Consider the following 25,049-nt stretch of genomic DNA (forward strand, 5'->3'; position numbering starts at 1 on the left):
AAAAGTCCTGAAAAGAGTTGGTGAATGATTATTATGAAATATCAGTAGGGAGTAAAGAGTATGCCCACTCCTAGATCTGTGAGTTGGGGGGAAGAGAGTAACAAGAGAAGTGACTTTGAGTGGAGAAAGTCACAAGGAATAGATTTTTTTTTAAATTTTTTAATATTTTTATTTAAAGTTTTGAGTTCCGAATTCTGTCCTTCCCTCCCTCCCCTTCCTCCTCCCTGAGACAGTGAGGAGTCAGATATAGGTCATACATGTACAGTTATGTAGAACATTTCCAATTAGTCATTTTGTACAAAAAGACTTGGACAAAAGAAAAAAAAGAAAATGAGAAATAGCATACTTCAGTCTGTATTCAAACAATATCAGTTCTTTCTCTGGAGGTGTATAGTATGCTTTGTCATTAGTCCTTTGGAATTGGCTTAGATCATTGTATTGCTGAGAATAGCTAAGTCATTCAAAGTTCTTCGTCAAACAATATTGCTGTTACTGTGTACAACGTTCTCCTTGTTCTGTTCACTTCACTATGCATCAGTTCATGTACGTCTTTCCAGTTTTTTCTGAAATCATTCTCCTTGTCATTTCTTACAGCACAGTAATATTCCATTACAATCATATACCACAGCTTAATTAGCCATTCCCCAAATGATGAGCATCTTTTTGATTTCCGATTCTTAATCACCACAAGAAGAGCTGTTGTAAATATTTTTGTGCAAATGGGTCCTTTTCTTTTTCTTTTGGATGTCTTTGAGAATATAGACCTAGGCAGTGGTATTGCTAGATCAAAGAGTTTTATAGCCCTTTGGATGTAGTTCCAAATTGCTCTCCAGAATGGTTGGATCAGTTCACAACTCCACTGACAGTGCATTAGTGTCCCAGTTTTCCTACATCCCCTCCAACATCCAACATTTTCCTTTTTTGTCATATTAGCCACTCTGATAGATGTGAGATATTGCCTTAGAGTTGTTTAATTTACATTTCTCTAATCAATAGTGGTTTAGAGCATTTTTCATATGACTATAGGTAGCTTTGATTTCTTTGTCTGAAAACTGCCTGTTCATATACTTTGATCAATTTTATTTATCAATTGAGGAATAACTTGTATTCTTATAAATTTGACTCAGTTCTCTATATATATGAGAGATGAGGCCTGAGATACTTGTTGCAAAAATTGTTTCCCATCTTTTTGTTTTCCTTATAATTTTGATTGCATTGGTTTTGTTTGTGCAAAAGCTTTTTAATTTTATATAATCAAAATTATCTATTTTACATTTTGTAATGCTTTCTTTATTTTCTTTGGTCCTAAACTCTTTCCTTATCATAAACTATTCCATGCTCTCTTAATTTGCTTATGATATATCACCCTTTATGTGTAAGTCATGTACCTGTTTTGACTATATCTTGGTATACAATGTGAGATAATTGGTCTATACCTAGTTTCTTTCATCCTGTTTTCCCGTTTTTCCGGCAGTTTTTGTGAAGTAATGTTTCAGGGGATACATCTTCAGAGGAGAGCCAAGTTTTAAATTGAAGTGAAATAAATGTTAGTTGAAAAGCTTGAGGATAGAAGACTTTTTAAAAGTGATGCTTAACTGATCTGGGCCTTGATGCGGTTGAATATAGAAGGGAAGTCTGTCTCAAGCAGAGGAATGGCATCAATAAAGGCACATAGAGAGAGAACAGGGAAGATCTGGGGACAGCGAGTAGTTCTGTGTTCCTGGGGTATAGCATCCCTGAAGAGAAATATTATTAGATAAGGCTGAGGTACTGGAGCACAGGGAAAGCTTAAGACTAGAGATCATTATTTGAGAGTCACCTGCATGAGAGGGGTTTGCCAAGGGAGAAAGTAAGGAGAAGTAACAGAGTATCATGACCCCAGAGTAGTCAGTAATGGCCCATATCAAAAGCAAAGAATGTCTCTGGTAAGTGGCCCAGACACTTGTACTTGGTCCCTAGCTATTTAACATTTTTATCATTGACTTTGGTAAAGGCACAAAATATCATGCTAGTGAGGTTTTCAAATAACACAAAGCTTAGGAAGGGTAAGTGTTAACTTGATCCTGGACTCTCAAAGCCTATGCCAAAAGTAGATCAGTTCTTACATGGAAAGCTTTGGGTATAAACCTCACAGTAGACTAAGGAATAGCTGAGTGTGACTTGAGGAGCATTGCTTGGATAGACTTATCCCTATGGCCTCTGTTTCTTCATCTGTGAAATAAGAGGATGGACTTGGTATATGATTCTGCAGTCCTAAGGAAATCAGTTTTTTCAAGCACAGCAAATCATGAAGCCCACCTACAAAAGAATAGAGAAGGTTATGGTCTGCATGAGTGGCAGGTAAAATCAAACTGATTAAATCACAGATCCTTGAAGTATTAAAAGTCTTATGTTACTAACTTTAACATGGAAGTCACTGTGGTGCAATGGGAAAAGGCTCTAGATATGGAGTCAGAGAGCCTGAGTGTGAATCCCCATTCTGTGCCTTTGGGGCAGGCCAAGGAACTTCTCTAAACCTCTCTGTCCTCACCCGTAAAGTGAGGGGGTTAGATTAAATGACCAGCTCCAGATCTAGGATCCTATGAAGTCAAAAACAAGGAGGCATTTCCAATATAGGATGCTCATGATAATGAAAACCTTTATTCTCCTCAAACCTAAAAATAGGGGGGGAAATAGATTTTTAACATGTTTGGCTATTAGAGATATTCATTTTTTAATGTAATTAAAATTTAATTTCAATTAACAAATCTATTTTCTCTGCCTCTTAGAGCCCTCAGCTCCCTACTCTATCTGTCATGGGCAGGGTAGGGGGAAATAGGGGAAGGAGAAAAACAAAACCTCTTATAATAAATGTGTTTCCCTTCCCCTTACTCAAGCAAAGCAGATTTCCACATAGGTCACATTGGTCATGTTCAAAAATTATGTCTTCCTTTACACCCTGAATCCAGCAGCACCTCTCTGGGAGGAGGTATGTAGAATTCAATCTTTAATTCTCTGGAATTGGTCACTGTGGTAATCTTAGTTCTTAAGGCTTCCAAAGCTTGTTTGTACAGAGTTGTTGTTGTATAAATTGCTCTCCTGGCTCTTCTCATTTCATTCTGCATTACTTCACAGAAATCTTTCCAGGTTTCGCCGAAAACCCCTTTGTTTCTTATGGTACGATGAAGTTTCTTTACGTTCATATACCAAAATTTGCTAAGCTATTCCCCAGTTGATGGGCATCCTCTTAATTTCCACTTCTTTGCCACCACAAAAAGAGCTGTTACGGGTATTTTTATAAATGTGGGCTTTTTTTCCTTTTTCTCTTTGGGGTATAGGCCTAGAATGGTATTGCTGGCTCAAAAGGTATGTACAGTTTAGTAAGTTTCAAAGTATAGTTCCAAATTGCTTTCCAGAATGACTGAACCAGTTCACAGCTCCACTAAAAGTGCATTAATATGGTTATTTTCTATAGCCTCTCCAACATGTGGCATTTTCCTTTTCTTGTAAACTTCGCCAATATAATGGATGTGAGGTAAAACCTCATAGTCACTTTAATTTTTCTAATTATTAGTAGCTGTATATATTGAATTAATACAAAATAAATGCAAGGGCCAGCTAGATGGCACAGTCGATAGAGCACTGGGTCTGGCAGCTGAAAGATGGCTAGGTGGCCTCGGCGAACAGAAGCTGGATGTGAGTGAAGGAGAAGCATGGCTGAAGGTGTCTATCTCCTGGGCAGTTGTAGATTTAACTGAAGTGTTGGATTTTATCACAGGTGGAAGAACATAACGGGCACATCTTTAAAGCCACCCAGTATAGTATCCCTACCTACTGTGAGTACTGTTCTTCCCTTATATGGATAATGGACAGAGCTTCTGTTTGCAAATGTAAGTGTCATTAATTTCCTTGGGATTTTTTTAACTGCTTAAAGTTTTTCTCTGTCCCTGAACTGCCTTATGTTTTATGAAGGTGGCCTTGGGCTCCCTAAGACTGACAGGGTCAGATGTGCTGAAAAGCTTTCACATACAGTCCCAGCAGTAATCTGAGTCTGCTGACTGATGCTTAGTCTATCTCAATTCAATAAATATTAAGAACTTACTGTATACTAGGCATTGGGGATATAAAGAAAAAACTGAACAACTCAAGGTCCCTCAAGGAGCATCCCAAAATAGACTCCTTGTCTCTGTATTTTTTTGTGTGTATCATTATCCATTAATGATCAAGGAGCCTACAGTCCCTGACATCTGAGTTATTTCACCATTAGAAACTTGTCCCAACTGTAGGCTAGAATTGAAGGCCTCAGGCCTATAAGCCATAAAGGCTATGCCAGGTGGATGTGTTGCCGTGATGCTCCCTTGCGCTTCTATTGGTTAGTTAGCATACCATCCTAATCCCATCAGCTAACAGAGCCTAAGAATCCAAAATCCTAGGAGGGGCTCACCACCTGGCAAGGAGCTTGTCTTGAAAAAGTCTCCACTTACCGAAAGGTTTACTCCTGTACATAGCACATTGACAAGAGAGGCAGTATAGCTAGAGGGCCAGCCTTGGAATCAGGAATGACTGATTTCAATTCCTACCTCTGACACATCCTGGCAGTGTGACTCTGGGTAAGTCACTTAGCCTCTCAAGGTCCCCACACAACACTGTAAGTTACGGACACATTACCATTCTGCATTAGTGACATTTCCACACTAAAGAAATAACAGTTCAAGACCAAAAATAACAATAATAATAATAATAATAATAATGAGCAAAGCTGTTACCTTGTAGAGATAAACAGGCTTTTCATAACACTGCTTCTTGCCATTATTTTTCAGTATGCAGGTACGCCTGCCACAAGAAGTGCTGTTTGAAAACTGCAGCCAAGTGCTCGAAAAAGGTAGGAAGTTATGTCTTATGATTCACTTATCAATAAAGATCCATTTGTTCCCTCCCCAAGATCTGTGTAGTGAGAGTTACCATTCCTTGTAGGAATCACTCCAAGAAAATGCTATGGTGACATTTTGGGCATGGTTCTGTGCAAGGGAGAGCTTCAGCAGATGTACTTCCTGCCCTCAGATAGCCTACAGTCTGATAGGAACTTAGTATCAAAGCCAAATAATTGGAAAATGGAATATGGATTAAATGAGTGAATGTGCCCAGATGGTGGCAGAATTCACCATCATAGAATTATATCTGTCTGCACTTCATTGCCTAGTGCAGATATCAAAACTGGAACCTGGCTTCCTACAGCTACTAATAGCATCACTCTCTCCTCCCCTTAAGGGTCATCATATAGTATTTTGTCCCTTTGTTCAGACAGATATGTTATTAGGTTAATAAACTTTTATGAAAAGAAACAAAGATTTAGCTAGTATTTTTTTATTTTAATTTTATTTTTAGTTCTGAATTCTCTCTGTTCCATCTCCTCTTTCTCCCCTTTGAGAAAACAAGAAAAAACAAAACCTATTACAAACACGCATAGTTAAGCAAAACAAATTCCCTACATTAGTCATGTTCTAAAAATATATTCCTCAGTCTGTACTCCGAGTCCCTCCTATCTCTATCTGGAGTGAATAGCATATTTCATCCCAACCCCTCTGGAATTGTAATTGGTCACTGTGTTGATCATATTTTAGCCAGTATTATTTCAAATAGATGAGTGCTATACAAATGTGATTTGTTTTTGGATAAAAGGAAACCTCATTTTGTTTAATTCTACAAGTTGCCAATTTTTACTCATATTGTTATCATCTGCCATCATTATTTGTCAATTTAGTAGGCATATATTAACTACTGGATTCCTGCAAACCTTTTATTGTACACATAGCTATTTTACAACCCATTTTTAGATTATAGAGTATTTGTGAACTAGGCAGACAACACTTTCCCAAATAGAGTGACCTTTGATTAACAGATTCAAAATGTTTAATTTCGAAAGATCTTCATTTTCAAACAATGTTATTATTTAAGTTGCTTTAACCAATTTTTTCCTAAGAAACTCATTTTTAAAAATTTAGTAAATCCTATAGTCAGTCTTTGTAGTTGCATAGCTTTTGTCCCATGTCGTTCAGATGAGCCCATCTGAACTGAACCATAACACTGCAAATATATGCACAATACAATTAAAAATAATTCAGTTTTGGCCAGAGAAATTAAGCCAATGTCTTCCAGCATTCCAGCGAAGAATGATGATTTAATTAAAACAATATTAGAGTAGATATTATTATCTTTCTTAAAATGGCTTGTAAAGTAATTTACAGAGAGGACACACGCCTATATATTATGCCAGGGACCATGCACATTAAAAGCATTCCATATATAGCCTTCCCATTGCCTTCCATTTTAACATTTATTCGTTCATTAAAGACTAATTGAATGTCTGCCCTGCACAGTGTTCTGTATTAGGTGATATGGGAGATATAAAAATGAATAAAATATTATCCCTATTCTTATGGACCTGACATCTGAAGGAGATAAGACACAAAATACATGTAACAGTAATACAAAGAAGAATGTAAAAGTGTAGTTAAGTGAGCTACAGAGTATTACAAGGCATTCAGAGAAAGAAAAGATCTCTGCCAGCTAAGGAAATAGGAAAAGCTTCATGAAGGAAGTAACATTTAAGTTGGAATGGGCAGACAGGTAGAGATGAGGGGAAAGGGCACTTTCCAAGAGGAAAAAAGAATGTGAGCAAAATCACAGAAGAGAAACATCATGGAATTCATCTGGGAAAACATAGAATGTGCATGGTTCGTGTTGCTCTCTATTCTTGTAGAATTACTTCGAGGGAATATAGTATATAGGTAGTTGTTGTGGCTTATTGGAATCCTCCATAGGGAGGAGAATTGTGGGTTTCAGCTGCCCCTTTAGTGGTTTGCACTTAACAGAAAATCCATTTCCTGTTGCCAACAGTCGTCAGCCTGGAGAAATCAGCTTTTTATCAGAAAGTTGTCAGGCTCCCGCCTATTGAGAAATTGGAATGAATTTTAAATGTTTTTCTTAAATGTAAATGAATCTTACATCTCTCTTCTATTTAGTATGATCCAGAACTTTCATCTCGACAATTTGGGGTTGAATTGTCCCGATTAACCAGTGAAGAAAGAACTGTTCCACTAGTGGTAGAGAAGCTAATAAACTACATTGAAATGCACGGACTGTACACAGAGGGTATTTACCGAAAATCTGGCTCAACTAATAAAATCAAGGAACTTCGTCAAGGTCTAGACACCGGTAAGGTAGAAGAGATACTTTTCAAACAAAAGCTGAAGAGGAAAAGAAACAACCAGGGAAAAAACTACACTTAAATAGGTCATAGTAATTTTTTTTTTGAATGCCATTATGGTTTAAACTGAGATCATCTTAAACCACTCCATAGAAGTCCTTGAAGGTTGAGGATATAATCATATAAATAGGAAGGCTCTTCAGCTTAGTGGCTAAAATAAAAACTGAGAAACAGCCTGGTGCAGTGAAAAGAGCAAGGGACTTTTAAGTCAGAAGACCTGAGTTCAAGACCTGGTTATTGCATACACTAGCCATGTGACCTTAGGCTGGTCACTTGACTACTCTGAGTAGTCCTCATTTAGAAAATGATGGTATTAATGTAATACCTGTATCACAGACTTGTTTTGACACTTAAATAAAGTCATGTATATAAGATTATTTTTGAAAATACGTAATTTTGAGTTGTTATTATTATAAATTCTCTCTACAATTTCAAATTTCACACTAGCTATAGACTTTTAATGTGACCATGGGAAAGTTATAATCCTCTTGTGCTTAAATTTTTTTTTCATTAATAAAATGAGAAATACCAAGAATTGGTAACTTGGCTTTTTCCTTTTCTCTTACAATAGATATTGACAGTGTGAATCTAGATGACTACAACATTCATGTCATTGCCAGTGTGTTCAAACAGTGGCTTCGAGAATTGCCTAATCCTCTCATGACTTTTGAACTCTATGAGGAATTTCTGAGAGCTATGGGTAAGCATACAGGACCAAAAGATCAAAAAGACCAGTCATATGATGATATACTGTATCCAGGATCAATTTTTTAACCCTAGTCTTGAGTATTTTAATCAAACATGGAATTAGACTTGACATTGAAGTACAGGAATGTAGAAAATGAGCGTAGATGTTTGCCCTTGTCTGGGAACAGGATCTGTCTGGTCCTACCCAAGGGAACCCTTGGAATGTGGCTTCAGGTATAGTATTATATTTATACTTTTTTGATTTTTTCATCCCAAAGATTTCATTCATAACAGTGCTTCATCTGCTTTATGTGAGTTAACAGTCCCTTAGCTACTCACAAAAGTAAAAAGATTTAGTTTGAGAAATGTGTTGAAGGCTTAAATGGGTAAAAGGTATGGCTTATATTGGTGTAGATTATGAATCATTGGTTAAGAACTGTGTGTGTTATAGCCCTGTACAACAAATAGGGCTAGTTGGCTATTTTAGCTTGAGCCTAACACAGTCCAGGGTATAATCTCACATCTGGTTCTTGATGATCAGTTCTCCTAAGAGGGATTAGTGTCTTAGAGAACTGATTTAAACTATCCAGACTTAAACACGATTGATTTATTAACCTGATGAGAATTAATTTGTGAATAAAATTGCTACTATTGGTATATAGTTGTGTCCACTGACTCTTTTCTCATAGCACCATACTTGAGACACTGAATGAGTAATCAGGAAGTTGCAGGGCAGGTAGGTGGCACAGTGGATAGAATACCGACCCTGAAGCCAGGAGACCCTGAAGCCAGGAGAACCTGAGTTCAAATCCCACCTCAGACCAAACACTTAACACTTACTAGCTGTGTGACCCTGGGCAAGTCACTTAACCCTAATTGCCTTTAAAAAAAACAAGTTGCTTAGTGAATTTAGAATTTTTTAAAAAGGAAGTTGACAGCAGCTTATTGAGTTACCCTTTCCCCCTAAAGGGAAATACCTGCCACAGACAATATATACTTTTGTGTTGGCCAGCGTTCCCTCTGCCTTGAACATTGCTGAAGGCATACTGCTAAATTCTCTCCAGCTCTCCTGTTTTTCTGGACTTTAATCGTTATGACATCCTCCCTATTTCAGTAAACTTTGGTATCACTTGTAATTCTCACATTTGCAGCTTATTTTCATTTGTAACATTTTTGCTTCATTTAGTTTTTGGTAACATGGAAAGGCCATCAGTAGATTTTCTCCAGATCGCATTTCTAAAGTGACATATTTAAAGGAAAATGTCCTTCAGTTATCTATGGTTTGGATATTGTTGTTTACGTCAAGTACAAAGAATAGTACATGCTGATCTGAGTGTCTTATTTTTTCCTGACTTTGTCCTTAGCTGTTAATGTCCAGCGTTTTTTGGGCCTCTGTCCTCTAACAACCTTATGTCCATGTTTTATACTTAAAATTGTGTACAAGGAGAAACAGCATTCTGACACTCCCTAGAGGCATGTTATGGCCTTTTAAAAATCCCCTCTCTTTAGTCTCCCAGAGGCGTAAAGGAGTTGAAAACTCACTTTTATAACTGTTCTTCAAAACTAGTCTACAATAACATGAGGAATGGGCCACCACTACTTAGCCTTATTTGTCCAAGAGAAAGATAAAAGAGTAACTGATGCCATACCCATTCCTGTTGGGTTCACTGTTTCTTTTAGGTCTGCAAGAGAGAAAAGAGACCATCCATGGCGTATATTCTGTGATTGATCAGCTTTCCCGAACACATCTCAACACTCTAGAACGCCTTATTTTCCATCTGGTCAGGTAATTGCTCCGGGAAAAAAAAAAGAGATTTAGTAGTTTTCTTAGAGTTCTTCTTAAATGTAGAGAGCTCATACTTCAGTATTTTAGGGGAGAAGACTCCAATACCTATACATTAAGGTATCTTTTATTCTCTCTCGTGATAGAATAAGGTAGCTAGAATTGCTTGTGTGCTATAAGAACAGTCTCTTTACAAGCTGCTGTTACAAGACATTGTTTTCCTCAGCAGTTCACAATCTCTGTCCTTGAGAGAGTAACTCATTCTGTTCGCTTTAGAGCAGCACATCATGACAGGCTGAATGTCCACTGTTAATGACTTGGCCCGTAAAACTTATGGGGTCAAAAGGATTCATGTGTGTAACATTGATATATCTCACCTACTCCCAAGATTTTAAGCAGGGGTTTTTTAGTTTCAACATGTATTAGAAATGCCTAGGATAAATCTCTCTCAATTTATGAAATGACAGCAGTCAGCTGGAGGAAGGTAAACTCTCTTACAATTAACCTGGTTTCTTGAAACATGGCAGTATAAGGATATTGTCCTTGAATGCAATTCTGAATTTGTTTGGTAGAACAATTTGTTGATCCTAAGAATCTCAGTAGGAGGAATGTAATGAAACTTGCCACAACAAATAGCTAAAAGCACTGGAGTGCTATACCAATCAGAACTACCAAAAAATTATTTTGCAGAGCTAGAAAAAATAATATCAGAATCCATCTAGAAGAACAACGTCAAGCATATCAAGAGAATTAGTGGCAAAAAAATGCAAAACTTTATTAGAAAGCAGCAATAATCAAAACTACTTGTTACTGGCTAAGAAATAGAGTGATGGATCAGTGGAATAGATTGGTACACAAGAAACAGTAGTAAGTGTTTGTTGTAATACTGCTGGGAAAACTGGAAAATAGAATGGCAGAAACTAGGCGTAGACCAACATCTCACATTGTATATGAAGATACGGTCAAAATGGGTACATGATTTACACATAAAGGGTAATACCATAAGCAAGGGGTCAAAGAGCAAGGAATAGTTTACGTGTTAGATCTAGAAGGGAAAAATTTATGACCAAACAAGAGCTAGAGAACATTATGAAATGCAAAATGCATAATTTTGATCTTATTAATTAAAAGTTTTTTGTGCGAAAAAAAAAATGCAACTTGGAAAGCAGAAAGATGGGAAACGATTTTTACAGCCAGTGTCTGTGACTAAACAAGAGCTAGAGAACATTATGAAATGCAACATGCCATAATTTTGATTATATTAATTAAAAGGTTTTTGCACAAAAAAAAAAACTAATGCAACTAAGAGATGGAAAGCAGAAAGATGGGAAACAATTTTAACAGCCAGTGTTTCTGATAAAGGCCTCATCTCTCAAATATATAAAGAACTGAGTCAAATTTATAAAAATACAAGTCATTCTCCAGTTGATAAATAGTCAAAGGATATGAACAGACAATTTTCAGATGAAGAAATTAAGGCTATCTTAGTCATATGAAAAAATGTGCTAAATCCTTACTGATTAGAGAAATGCAAATTAAAGCAACTCTGAGGCAACACCTCATACCTATCAGATTGGCTAATATGACAGAAAAGGAAAAAGATAAATGTTGGAGGAGATGTGGGAAAATTGGGACACGAATGCATTGTTGGCAAAGTTGTGAACTGATAAAACCATTCTGGAGAGCAGTTTGGAACATGCCTAAAGGACAGTCATATGGTGCATACTCTTTAACCCAGCACTACTAGGTCTGTATCCCAAAGACATCATAAAAAAGGGAAAAGGACCTACATGTGCAAAAATATGTATAGCAGCTCTTTTTGTGGTGGCCAATTAGAAATTGAGGGAATGCGCATCAGTTGGGGAATGGCTGAACAAGGTGTGGTGTATGAATGTTATGTAATACTATTGTGCTATGAGAAATAATGAGCAGGCAGATTGCAGAAAAACCTGGAAAAAGATGTACATGAACTGATGCTGAGTGAAGTGAGCAGAACCAGAAGAACATTGTACACAGTAACAGCAACATTGTGCAGTGACCAACTTTGATAGACTTAGATCTTCTCAGCAATACAATGATCCAAGACAGTACCAAAAGACTCATGATGGAAAATGTTATCCACATCCAGAGAAAGAACTATGGAGCCCGAATGCATATCAAAGCATGCTATTTTAACTTTTTGTTTTTGTTTTTCATGGTTTTATCCTTTTGTTCTGTTTCTTCTTTCACAACATGACTAATGTGGAAATATGTTTATTTGATTGCGTATGTATAACATATATCAGATTGCTTGCCATTTTGGGAAGGAGGGAAGGGAGAGAAGGAGGGAGAAAAATTTGAAACTCAAAATCTTAAAAAATAAATGCTGAAAATTATCTTTACATGTAATTGGAAAAAATAAAATACTGTTTATTTTTTTTTAAAGTGCTTTTGAATTAAAAAAAAAAAAGAGCACTGGAGTGAGAACTGATAGACTTTGATTACAGTCCAGGATCTACTTCTAAAGAACTGTGTGTGACCTGGATAAATCACTTTGCCACTCTGGGCCTCAGTTTCCTTATTTGTTAGTGAAAGCATTGTAATAAGGCGATTTCTAAGGCCCTTTTCTAATTCCAATATTCTGTAATTCTGTTCATTCCAAAGACAAAAAGGACCAGAGTAAGGAAAAGGCTACAATGACTAAACTAATATAGATGTCCTTCTAAACTTCTAGACTGGTTTTAACCAGTGCCTTACTATTGACAATTATAACAGTAACATAAGTTCCTTTCATAAAAAACTTTAAGGTTTATAAAAGGACTTTACATGCATTATCTGATTTGAGCCTCAGAACAACCTAATGTGGTAAGTACTGCATGTATTATTAATCCCATTTTGCAGATGAAGAAACTGACTCTCAGAGTGGTTAAGTGACTTGCCCCTGATTACACAGCTATCAGAGGTAAGACTTGAGTACAAGTCTTCCTCGTTCCAAATCCAGCCAACATTCTTTTAACAAGTTGTCCCCATTGCTTCTCTCTCTGTACCCAGATCTTCTTTATGCAGTGAAATAGTAGGGCAGGCTTCCTTGGTTGGCATTCCCTTTTCACTCTAGTTTCTTGGATGGTATGTTTTGGTCTTCAGGATTGCACTGCAGGAAGACACGAACCGTATGTCTGCTAATGCCTTAGCAATTGTGTTTGCTCCCTGCATTCTCCGTTGCCCAGACACAACTGACCCATTGCAGAGTGTGCAGGATATCAGCAAAACAACCACGTAAGAATTACTACGTTGTCTACTTCCAAAAGGTCTGGGAACAACTCTGATAGCCAAATTCCTTATAGTCATCTAATCTTGAGAGGTCATAGATGGTGAATATTATAAGTATTCCAGGTATCTTTACCTGAATTTTCTTTTATCATAGTTGAAAGAAGCCAGTCTGATTTCTCAATGTTTTCTCTCCTTGAGTACAGAGTCATTTGGATGAGTCACTTTTAGGAAACCCATTTTTGAAATTTTACTTTCACGTGGGATTACTTATAATTCCCAAGTAACTTTCTGACAGCTCATTCCTACCAAGTTTTATATACCCTGTGCTTCCCTGAAACTGAATCTGCTCCCAGCCCCATGACTTTAAGATTTGGCCCAGTGCCCAAGAAAAAGACAAGTTCAGCAAATGGTCTTAACATTTCAAATTGCCCATGCTCACTTTGACTCTTCCCAGGGGACTGCTGGAGAATTCTTATGTTAACCTTCCTTAAAGTCTTAACTTATAGGAGTTTATTCTTCAGTTGAAACTATTACTAGAACCACTCCTTCCAAGCCCCATTCTTGTACCTCACGAAAAACTGGCCCCAAGTCCTGCTTCACTCCAACGTGACTGACCTTGAGCTTTTAATTATACTTTCATCTCTTCTTTTTCTAGCTGTGTAGAGCTGATTGTTGTGGAACAGATGAATAAATATAAGGCCCGTCTCAAAGACATCAACAGCTTGGAGTTTGCTGAGAACAAGGCTAAGACCAGGCTGTCCCTGATCCGACGATCAATGGTGAGATGTAGGCAACACTGCAGTCTCAGGGATAGTTGTATACATTGTGGGTTCTCTCAAGTGAAAAAAAGAAGATTCAGAGAGTTATCTGAATCCTCCTCAGTGAGCTCTAAGTTAACCTCTACTATTAAAAAAAAGTTATTTCTATAAATGCCTTAGGCTTGAAGACATCTTAACTTTTTCTCTTGAGTTAGCTTTGCATAAAGTGGGCAAGACTTGTATGTTAGTCTTAAGATAAAAAGGTGAAGGCTGTAAATCAGCTCTGTTCTCTTCTTGTTTTCAGAAAACTAACCTACCTAAATGTTCCCTATACTTCCTTCCCAGGGTCTGATCCCAGGAATGTCACTTTGAACAGTTCTAGCAAAGATTCTTATGTGTTGAGTGAGAACTTGATGTTTATTGCTCTTATTTTTTAAAGTACCTTCTAAGACAATTCAAGTTTCTTTTACAATTTTGATGTGTTAGTACACTGAGTACAGTATGATATATCCTGGGATTAATTTTTTCTTTTTGTGTGACTTCTTATTAGACACCTGCCTCTGGGATCTCTAATGAGGCACAGAAAATCTCATTCCTACCCATTAAAAAATCACAGAATCTAAAAAATGAACTGCCCTTCCCCTAGATTAAAGCTTTGAGCCTGGGGTTTCCATACACCCTTCCATTTTTCAGCATGTCTAACCAGCTTCAAAATAAACCATTTATGATGATAATCAGGCTAATCCCATCACCCACAGTTTGTTTCCCAAAGGTATTTGATGTCACTACAAGTAAAGCCAATTTGTTCCCCATTCTAACCCCACTTTAGTGGGGGGAGGCAATAAACATCACTCCCTCTTCCACAGCTTCACAATCATTGCTTGGGTTGGTATTGAATTAGATCCATTTCCTCTCCCACTGAGTGCTCTGAGTGCTCAATACATATTTATTGAATGCACAAACATCTGCATGTGCTTTCTCGTAACAACAAAATAGACAAGGTTGGCTGATCCCAGGACACCATCCAAATTTATGTCATGGAAACTGAGCAGAAGTTGCATTGAAGAGTGAAGCCATTTCTGAGGCCTGCTCTTCTTTCAGGAGCACTGCTTTAAGAGTCCTAGCTAGGACAAAGCAATTATAAAGGGGAAACACCTTTCCAATGCAATAGTCACTTTGCAGACCATCTGGCCCAGCTGTGCTTTGTTGCTGGTACTGCAAAGAGATGATGGATCCATCACATTCAGAGATTAAACATTCTCTTAGAGGGGGAATGACGTGTACTCTAACCTTCTGCTTTCCTTTTCATGTCCTTTCTAATCCAGAAACCTGTACTCATTGCAGTTAGATTTATGAGCATAACCCGCAATTCAATCCCGGTATGTATTAAACATGTTGTAGTGTATCACGGCCGCATTACATCCTTGCATGTCACTCATCTAGGAGCTGTACTGCTTGGTCATCATTCATGATTGTCCCCATGTCATGTGCAGCCCTAGGCCTCGGCCTCATCCTCAGCCCCCATTCTCACCCTTTAGCAAGGCAAGGTCTCCTGTAAAGGATGATTAGGGCTCTGACAAGCAGGAATGGGGGCTGGCACTTAGACCAGCTTCACAGTCTGTCAGACTCCCCTGCTCCTTTACAATGGGTATGAACCACTCTCCAAAATAACTTAAACGTCCCTAGTTTGAGAGACTTTCACGTGGCCAGAATATCTTTTTTGCATCTTTGCCTTACAGAGAAAGAAAGTGTTCTCTAATCAACTGGTTTTCCTCTTTACCTTTTGCTTTTTCCTTTAGTCTTACTTTTACACGATTCCATTCTTGTTCCCTTTTCACACCTCCTATGTTGTCTGCCCATCTTTTTCTAGGTTCTCTAGGTCCTCTCTTGTTTTTTTACTCTCCTATATATGGTGCTATTGAATAAAATCCGTCTATTCATTTTGTCTGTTTGCTGAAGGGCTGCTCGGTGGCACAGTGGATAAAAAGAGAGCACTGGGCTTGGAATCAGGAAAATTTATCTTCATGAGTTCAAATTCAGTCTCAGACACTTATTAGCTGTGTGACCCTTGGCAAGTCACTTAACCCTGTTTGCCTCAATTCCTCATCTGGAAAAGGAAATGGCAAACCACTCTAGTATCTCTGCCAAGAAAACCCCAGATGGGGTCATGGAGAGTTGGACACAACTGAAGAACAACTGAATGACTGTTTGATGGAAATTGATAGATATTAAATCCAGAAGTTGAAAACTATAAAAGGATAGAAATAAACTTTTTAGCAAGCATTGCTGCCATTGGATCCCTTGCTCCAGATTCCTCTTACCACCAACCCCTTTGCTATCACAATAGGAAACATTGACAGAGCCCTTGATCTTTGGGTCTTGATAATTCCTTCCAAGACTGGGGGATAGGGCTCTGATTTCCTTTCATTAGAGCTAAAAAGTACCTGAAAACTAGGCTAACAATTAGAACGACAAAGATTTCACTCAACAAGTTAGACCAGAATGAACAGATGGATGGTATGGCTCTAGGCTTGGGCATTAGACTTTATTCAGATTTTTGTATTCCTTCATCTCTAGGCCTACAGATGGGCTTTAGAGCCCCTGGCCCGTAACTGTTTCTACAGAGAAAGTAGATAGACAATGAAGTGGAAAGAGTAAAAATACCACGTAGTAGACAAGGTTCATTTCAACAGAGAACCTTCTGCCTATTTATTTTAGCAGGAGCTTAAGACCAAAAGTCTCAAAGTGAAAGTTGAAACCAGCAATTCACTCTCTGGATATTTACTACAGGAGTCCATCAAAAGGTAGAAAGTTTAATGCATTCACAGAATTAAAAGGTCATTGATTCCTTTGGATCTTCTGTCCATACCTACAGACCATAATAATATACTATAATGTCATTTTTTAAATAAGGATAAAAGATAAGTTCTGATAGTTTTGGAGGGGGAAATGTCATTGAAGTAAGCTACAATTTTAAGGTCTTTTCCCAGGTAGATTATTTCATAGGATCATAGATTTAGTGCTGGAAAGGACCTTGGAAAATCATCCAGCCCAACCCTTTTACAAATGAAAAAAGGTTCAGTTTAACCAAGAGAGGTTAGGTTGTTAAGTGCAGGAGCATAGTCATGACTCCTGTCTGCAACTCCAAATGCAGGGCTTTTCCCATTCTCTACCCAATTGCCTGCCCCATAGATTCACTGAGATTTCCTGGCTTTGCTTTATATGAAGAAAGTTGAGCAAGGTACAAGGCTTCTTTTGAGAACCAAAGTGTCAAATCCTGGCTTAGTGATGGAAGGATCAAGACCACAGGCAGCAGATGGAGAGGGAAAGGAAGGTTATATTGGAAGGGCAAGGTAAGAAAAATAGGAGATGCATCAGTTTCTAGGAAGCAGATTGCAGCCTCACCTATACCATCTCTACTTGCTCATTTTTCTTGTCCTTCGGGCTTTTCTTCTTCCCCTTGTCTCTCTAATTCCTAAACTCTTCTCAAAAAACTCTTGATGGCCCTAGTCTTGTCCTGTTTTTGAAACCTTAGTTGAGAGTTAGAGAGGCTGCTACCAGTATTGGTCACTGATGGGTCTGAAAAAGAATTCTCATAGCTTTCCTACAAATACTACACAGCATCTGTGAAGAACTGTGAGCCGCAGAGGACACGGGATGACAGGCTGAGCCATTTTCTCAACAAGGATACAGTAGATATGGACTAACTCAGTACTTTCCTTCCTGGGAACCACTTTGGGGAAAAAGTGAGTCAGCCATTGATTTAAACTATACAGTTTCAAATCATATTAAAATAATTAAGCATGATTTGCCAGGGACAGTTGATTAGGCAAAAGTGATTTTTTAAAATTACATATTAATCTCAGAAAATTTAGCTATTTTCTACTAAACTTAATTAGCTTCCTTGATATTTTTATACTATATTATGGCAGAGAAGAAGGGACTACAGTTAATTGAATAACCCTCAGTTTTCAAAGAAAATTGACTTGTACAAATCAGATAAACTAGATTTAATTCTACTGATTTTTAAAAATAAAGGATAATTCTGCACTCTGAATTTTAATTTGAAATTATGTAATTTCATTTTAAAAATTAAACACTATAAATCACTATAATACACTTTCAAGTAAAGGGGAAAAACTAAGAAGTTTAAAAAATGTTTGTTTGTCACTGTAGTATGTTTCATCTATGCCTACAATTTCAATAGCTGCCATCAGGTCCAAACAAACTGTCCTTACTCCATCTTATTTCTTCTCCTTTCTCCATGCCTTAGTATAGGCTGTCCCCTGTACCTGAAATGTACTCCTTCCTCACAGCCACCCCTTAGCTTCCCTAATTTCTTTCAAAGCTTAGCTCAAACACTTAGCTTCTACATGAAGCCTTTCCCCTACCAACTGTTAGTACCTCACCCTCCCTAAGAAAAAAAGTTACCTTTTATTTATTTTCTAGACATCTTGTATCTACTTTTATAAGTACGTATTATCTTCCCCCGTAGAACATAAGCTTCTCCAAGGCAGGGACTGTTTGATTTTTGTTCTTATAATCCAAATATCTTATCATAGTGCCTGGTACATAGGTACTTAACAAATGCTGGTTGACTGACTGACTGATTGTTGGTGGAGCAGAGAAGAGTTCAGGAAGGATGCTGATGGTGTCTAAAGATAGCAGTCATTTATTTCACCAGCCTGAAATGAAAGGGGAAGAAACTTTCCCTCTAGTCTTATAGTTGAAGGTAAAGATTTAAACTCAATTGTGAAAGAATATGAGGAAGATAACCATTCTTCAGCCTTGGTTGAGAAGAAGCTGTCCCTGTTCTATTTTTCCTGGGGGACTTCTGTTCTTTCCAGTCTTATCCGTTTCACCAGCAGCTAGAAAGGGAACAAGTTCTTCAAAATAATATCCCTGTGAAATTAAAAGGGAAGCAGGGTGGGGGGTGGAAAACCACAGGTTGGTTAGAAAAATCTGGTTAGCACTAGTTAATTTCCTTTCATCCCTATGCAAAGAATCAGAATCTTTGTCTAGTAGAAATTGTGCCACCTCTATAAATGGAGAGCCTCTAACCCCGGAAAAGATGCAGAGTAAGTTTCACTCATCACCTCTTATGTTACTAGTATACATCTGGGAAATAGGATTATGATTATAAATCCCCTGTGCAGTTTGGAACAGAGTTGGAAGTAAGGGTTTGAGTTTTGTATCCTAAATACCCACTTACCTTGTAAACAGCAGGTCTTATTCTTGTGATTTATGTAGATTTATATGGTTATTTTTCACTATAGTATCATTCATGAAGGTACTTCATTCCCAGATTAGCTCATTATCTTTACCTTAAAGCCTCTCTTTCCTCATAACTTCCCTATTTCTATTAATGATACCCCTATTTTTCTCTTTGTTAAGGATAGAAACCTTGTCATCATCTTTTACTTTTCCTTTTCTCCGTGCTACCCCCAATCTAATGAACCACCAATAACTCTTTAATGACTTTCATATTCCTCCCCTCATTTCTGTTTCCACTATTACCACCCTAGTTCAGGCCTTCATCTCCTCTACACTACACATTCATTCTTCACACAAATAATTTTCTTAATTCACAGATGAATCATATCATTCTCTTGAAACACCCTCAATGATTCCCTGTGATCTACAGAACTCCTTAGCTTGGCATTAAAGACCTTCTGCAACCTGGCACCAGCCCACTTTTCCAGCCTCATCTAATGTTACACCCCTTTAGATATTCTTCACTTCAACTAAACACGACTACTTTCCATTCCCCAATTTTATCCATTTGCTTCTTCCTCTGTTTACCATATCTCCAGAGCTTGATTCAGTCCCTCTTTTTCTCCTGTATTTATCTTTTGAGGTTATTGCTATTTATTTAGTGAAGCCTGCTTTTAATCTCCCACCCTCTGCCAATACACCTTCCTCAAGTCTCTCACAAAACCTTGTTTAGAATACTTCATCTAGGCATTACTTGTGTCATAGTTTTGGGTGTGCCTGTCTTCTCACCCAAATTAGATCCTACCCTTCCTTGAAAATTTATATGCTTATAAGTAAGACAACATCTTATTTATCTTTATAACCAACCACACGCACACCCCCTCCAGTGCCTTGTAAATATTAGGCACTTACAAAAATGCTTGTTGACTGAAAATTCCTTGAATTTAAAAGGACACATTAATTAAAAAGCTTCTGTATTTAAGTGCCACATTTATGAGACATTGTGGTGTAGTGGGAAAAATAGTGGCCCAGGGGCCTAGTGCCAGCACTGCCACTTAATTGTGTTTGGTCTTTGGCAAGTCACTTCTCATCTCCAAGGGTCAGTTTTCTTACACAATGAAAATAACATCCCCACACCCCCACCACAAACACACGCACACACACTCTCACACACATGCCTACCTTTTCTTACAAAGAGTTAATATTGGGGGGCAGCTAGATGGCACAGTGGATAGAGCACCGTCCCTGGATGCAGGAGGATCTGAGTTCAAATCCGGCCTTAGACATATAACACTTACTAGCTGTGTGACCCTGGGCAAGTCACTTAACTCCATTGCCTAACCAAAAAAAAAAAAAAAAAAAAGAGTTAATATTGGAATTAAAGTGCTGCAAGAAAAAAAGTTAAAATGTTCTAGTTCTCAAAACAGTGTAGTATGGTACACATAAGGCCACCAATGAAGTTGGGGGCGTTAAGGGTATGTGTATGGGCAGCAGGTAAAGGTGGCCACATTGTGTAAGCCTCCACTCTCCATCTGCTATATTCCAGTCTTTTTTTACCATGTGGTGCCCAGGGAGGGAATCTTCTTCAAAACGTTTGCCGTGATCTCCCCTTCCTACTACCATCTTGGTTTGCCTGCCTCCTTTCTGTCCCTTCCCACCTCAGCACCATGAGTGCCTACCTGTCACTAAAACTAACATTCTCTAGAGCTCCCTCAAATCTGGCTATGCCTCACTTATGCTCAGTTTCTGCAAGCGTTTTGACTAGAGAGGTTTTGACTAGAGAGCCTCTCTGAGGTTCAAATGGTGGTGCCCAAAAGTTGTTTGATCTTTCAAGAGGGCATTGGTGAAACAGGAGGCAAGAGAGCAAGTAGTAGTAGTCCCAGAGAAAAGAGAAACTACTCAGCTCAGACCTCCCTTTAGAGCAATTGTTTCTTCCTTCCTTTAAGGAGCTTGGAATCAAGAAGATAGATATGTACACAAAGCAGCTATGCCATATGAATGAATTACAGACAGGGGGGCTGCAGGAATGAAAACACAGACTCTCAGCACATTACATATCTTTATATTTTTGATAAAGGCATACAGTACCATAAAGTTTTGCTTTGAAAAATTTTTATTCCAAACTTAAATACCCCCAAAAATAAGCATTTCCATATATATATTTATATGTATATATATATACACACATAGACATATGTATACACATATATATATGTATTTATCTCACAACACAAAAAGGATTGTATTTGAAACCACCAGTCTCCATTTCATGTCACTTGCTTTTAAAAATACATATTATACATATATATAATAAATTCCATGTATTACTTTGAAAACTGTCCTGCTTGTCTTTGTTCCTCCTGAATTGCCTTCTTTTCTCTTTTGTATCTTTAAAAAAAAAAAGTTTCAATGACCCTTTAATCCCTTTGTCACCCCCTCTACCTCACCCCAGATTAAAAAAGAAAAGAGAAAAAACTTATAACAAATGAGCATAACCAAGCAAAGCAAATCTACATAATGGCCACATCCAAAAGTCTACAGCCTCTTCTGCACTTTGAGTCCTTCACTTCTCTTTCCTTTCTTAGCCATACTTGTTGAAAAAGTTACCTGCACTCACTGCCTCTACTCTCCTCTACTCTCATCCCCCATTCCTTTGAAGTCTGGCTTCCTTCCTCATCACTCAATTGAAACCATTCTCTCCAACATTTCCAGTGATCTCTTAATTGCCACATCTAATGGTCTTTTTTTAGTCCTAATCCATCACAACCTATCTGCTGCATTTGACTGTACTGGCCACTGTCTTCCTCTGAATAATCTTTCTTCTCAGGATTTTTGTGACATGCTGTCTCTTTGTTCACCTCCAACTTGTCTAGATGATCCTTCTTAGTCCACCTGTATTTCCCAGGCTCTGTCCTAGGTTCTTTTCTCCTTCTCTTCCCTTTCTTGATAACACAGTTACCTCCCAATGAGTTTAATTATGTCTATGTACATGATCTCTCCCCTCCCCCTCTCCTCCCCAGATTTATACATCCTGTCATGGTCTCTTCCCCAAGCTTCAGTCCCACTGCACCAAATGCCTATTGTACATTTGAAACTAGATATGCTAGAGATAATCTTAAACTAAACATATCCCAAACTGAACTATTTCTTTCTCCCTAACCCAGGCCTGCACAACCTGCGGCCCACGGGCTGCTTGCGGCCTGCCAGAGGATTTCAGGCAGCCCTTGAAAAATATCCTCTACATTTTTCATGAGCCTCCCGAAATTCTTTGGTAAGCCCGTGGGCTGTGAGCTGCCCGCAGGCTGCAGGTTGTGCAGGCCTGCCCTAAACCCTCCTTCTTCCAGACTTCCCTGTTGGTACAGAAGGCTCCAGTGTCCGTCCAGTGTCTCGGGTTCCTCATCTCACTATTTTGTAGGCTTTTCACTCTCCTTCACTCCATATGGCTGTTATTCATTTGCCAAATCTTACCATTTCTACCTTTACAACATCTATTCTATCTAACCCCTTCTCTCTATTTAGAACTGCCTTCCAGTTCAAGCCCTTATCACCTCTTGCTTAAATTATTTCAACAGCTTCCTAATTGGTCTCCCTGTCTCTCACCCAACAAAGTTCTTTCAAAGTAGTTTTCCTTAAGCATAGATCTGACCATGTGACTTTTTCACCCAACCCCACTGGTTTCCTATTGCTCCTATAAGAATAATATAATTATATTCTTACATAAGAAAGACTTCATGCATAAATGCTGCCTGAGCTACAGCTCGTTGGCTGAGTGGGCTTCTGTAAAGCCAAGTTAAGTGAAGGACTGGATACATTCTAGAACAAGGGGATAGCCAATGTAAAGGCCAGAGTTGGGAGATAGACTGTTGTGTGAGGAATGGAGAAAGGGCCAACGTGGCTGCATCACAGTGTGGGAAGAGGAGTAATGTCCAATAAGGCTGGAAAGGTTGTTTGTTTTACACTATTGAGGAATCCAAATGTGACCATCCAAAGGGCACACATTGGGTATAAAGAGGTGGCAGTGGCATATTGCCAGCAGTAAACCGCACACACAAAGTAGTATAAAACATAACATAGAGATATATGATCAGACTTAAATAGATGAGCTGGTAATATAGTGGAGAGTGAGAGATATGAAGGGATAATGCAGGGCAGCTTTTGTAATGCTACCTATGTGAATTAAGATAGCTAGAGGATGTGTGGTTGCCTTCCTTTGGAAGATCTGTAAAAGGGCGTGGACAAGATGTCACACAATGAGAAAGTCTAAATGAGTTGTTATCAGCATCAATTGGAGAAAAGCATCCACATCAATGAAATCAGACATACATTGAAATATTATTTTTAGGAGACTCTAAACAGGAAAAATGTTGGAGTTATCCTTCCTATCAGCACTTAGAACCTTCAGATCTCATCAGGAATACTGAGATGTTAGGGAAAGAGTTATTTTCTCTGAAAGAAAAGGAATAGGCCTTCAGAAACACCACCTTAGAATAGACATTCTTGCTCTGAAAATACAGAAATTCCCTCTTCCTTTTTAAATGTAAGCATTTTCTGGGTTCCAGTTTATAAATTAAGATGAATTTTTTGAAAATTTATCCCCCGCTGGTCAAATTGTCACCATTCAGAGATTAAGTACATGGCTGGAAGCCAGGTTCAAATAAAGGCCACTAAGAACATTTAAGCAACTTATTTGTAAACCTTGACACCTGATCCCTTTCACTCTAAAGTGAAACTCTTAGAGAAAGGAGGGGATATATGTAAATCATTTAAGAAGGAAAAAAATGAGGTAAGTTATTAATTTTCCACTTAAAAGGATTTGAATAAAATCTTCCTGAAGCTAGAGGTATGCTTCTTCATTTAGCTGTTAACATCTGGATTAGAACCAGATAGTAAGGAATAATGTATCTCCATTGATTCTGCAATTCTGCCTATCCTGCTGCCATTTTATGCTCCCCTGATTGGCTTTATAAGAGAAAAATATGTCAGTGTCTGATACTCAATCTGAAAATCTTTGAGGTCACCCAGCATAGTGAGTTACCTTTACTGTGTTTTCCTATGGCCCAAGTGCTGCTGTACCTGTCTGAAAGTAAAAGGCTTTTCTTCCTTCTCCCTTTCCCTCTTTTGAATCCCTCCCCATTCTTTAAAACCCAGTTCATATTCCATCTCTTCCTTGAAGTTTTCTCTGATCCCCATTATCAATAATATCACTTCCTTCTGGACCTCACTTAGCACTTTGTTTCTATCTTTGTATTTTTCTACATCATCGATCTTTATTGGTGTAGTGTCCATTGCCTAGACTGTGAAGGGGAGAACCATGTCATGCTGTTGATCCCAAGGCCTAGCGCTGGGCTTACTGACTGTTGGCTGGCCTAATCACCAAATTAGCCTCAAAGGTTATTAATGGATTTCTTTAGACTTTTTGTATATTATATATTACAGAGTGAGGTAAGTATTGACATTGTTGCTCAAAGAAAAACAAATCAGGGAAAGATGATTGAGTGTACCGAAGATATTCTCCAGTGACCTTGATGTCACTGTCACAGCGCTGCTGCAATAATGGCATTCATGATGGTATTTCACTTCTGGTTAAGCTTGTCGGGGTCTTTTATTCCTCTTCTTTGAGGGGATGAGGAAACTTCCTGGTCGCAGATAAGAATTTTTTCTTAGATAACTAATCCCATCTGCTGAAGCTGGGACCCTAGAATCTCTTTGTACCTAGTTGTATGTGCTTACCTGTGGACATGCTATTTGCCCCCAAACAAATGATAGCTTCTTAAAGTCAGAGACTGTTTTGTCTTTCTGTCCCAAGCATCTGGCACAGACTAATCAGTTAGCAAGCCTTTATTAAGCACCTGCTATGTGCCAAGCACTTTGCTAAGTGGCAAGAATACAAAGGCAAAGGCAAAAAAGTCCCTGCCTTCATGGAGTTTATGTTCTATTGGTAGAGACAACATGCACACATAAAGCTTTCTAGCTAGAAAGAGATACACATAACAAACATGTAGACTAGATGGAAGGTAACCTTGGAGGGGAAGCTCAATAAATATTTGTTGGATCAAAGAATGAATGGCACATGATTCTAGGGACTCTGAGGGAAAAGTGCAGTGCTTTTATT

At 38.2% G+C, this 25,049-nt stretch overlaps 1 protein-coding gene across 6 annotated transcripts in view; it reads left to right on the forward strand.

Annotated features, from left to right (window-relative positions):
• The window catches only part of MYO9A (myosin IXA), a 321,905-nt gene that overhangs the window by 290,515 nt on the left and 6,341 nt on the right, over positions 1–25,049 (forward strand). For all 6 annotated transcript variants that reach the window (XM_027859077.1, XM_027859085.1, XM_027859114.1 and 3 more), the window contains 7 exons: positions 3,758–3,869; positions 4,800–4,861; positions 7,002–7,194; positions 7,818–7,946; positions 9,614–9,719; positions 12,840–12,971; positions 13,621–13,744. In XM_027859077.1, coding sequence (XP_027714878.1) covers positions 3,758–3,869; positions 4,800–4,861; positions 7,002–7,194; positions 7,818–7,946; positions 9,614–9,719; positions 12,840–12,971; positions 13,621–13,744 — 858 coding nt within the window. The remainder of the gene's footprint in view (positions 1–3,757; positions 3,870–4,799; positions 4,862–7,001; positions 7,195–7,817; positions 7,947–9,613; positions 9,720–12,839; positions 12,972–13,620; positions 13,745–25,049) is intronic.

The sequence above is a fragment of the Vombatus ursinus genome, unplaced genomic scaffold (genome assembly GCF_900497805.2).
Source record: "Vombatus ursinus unplaced genomic scaffold, bare-nosed wombat genome assembly UNPS02000749.1, whole genome shotgun sequence".
In the NCBI taxonomy this organism is placed as follows: domain Eukaryota; kingdom Metazoa; phylum Chordata; class Mammalia; order Diprotodontia; family Vombatidae; genus Vombatus; species Vombatus ursinus.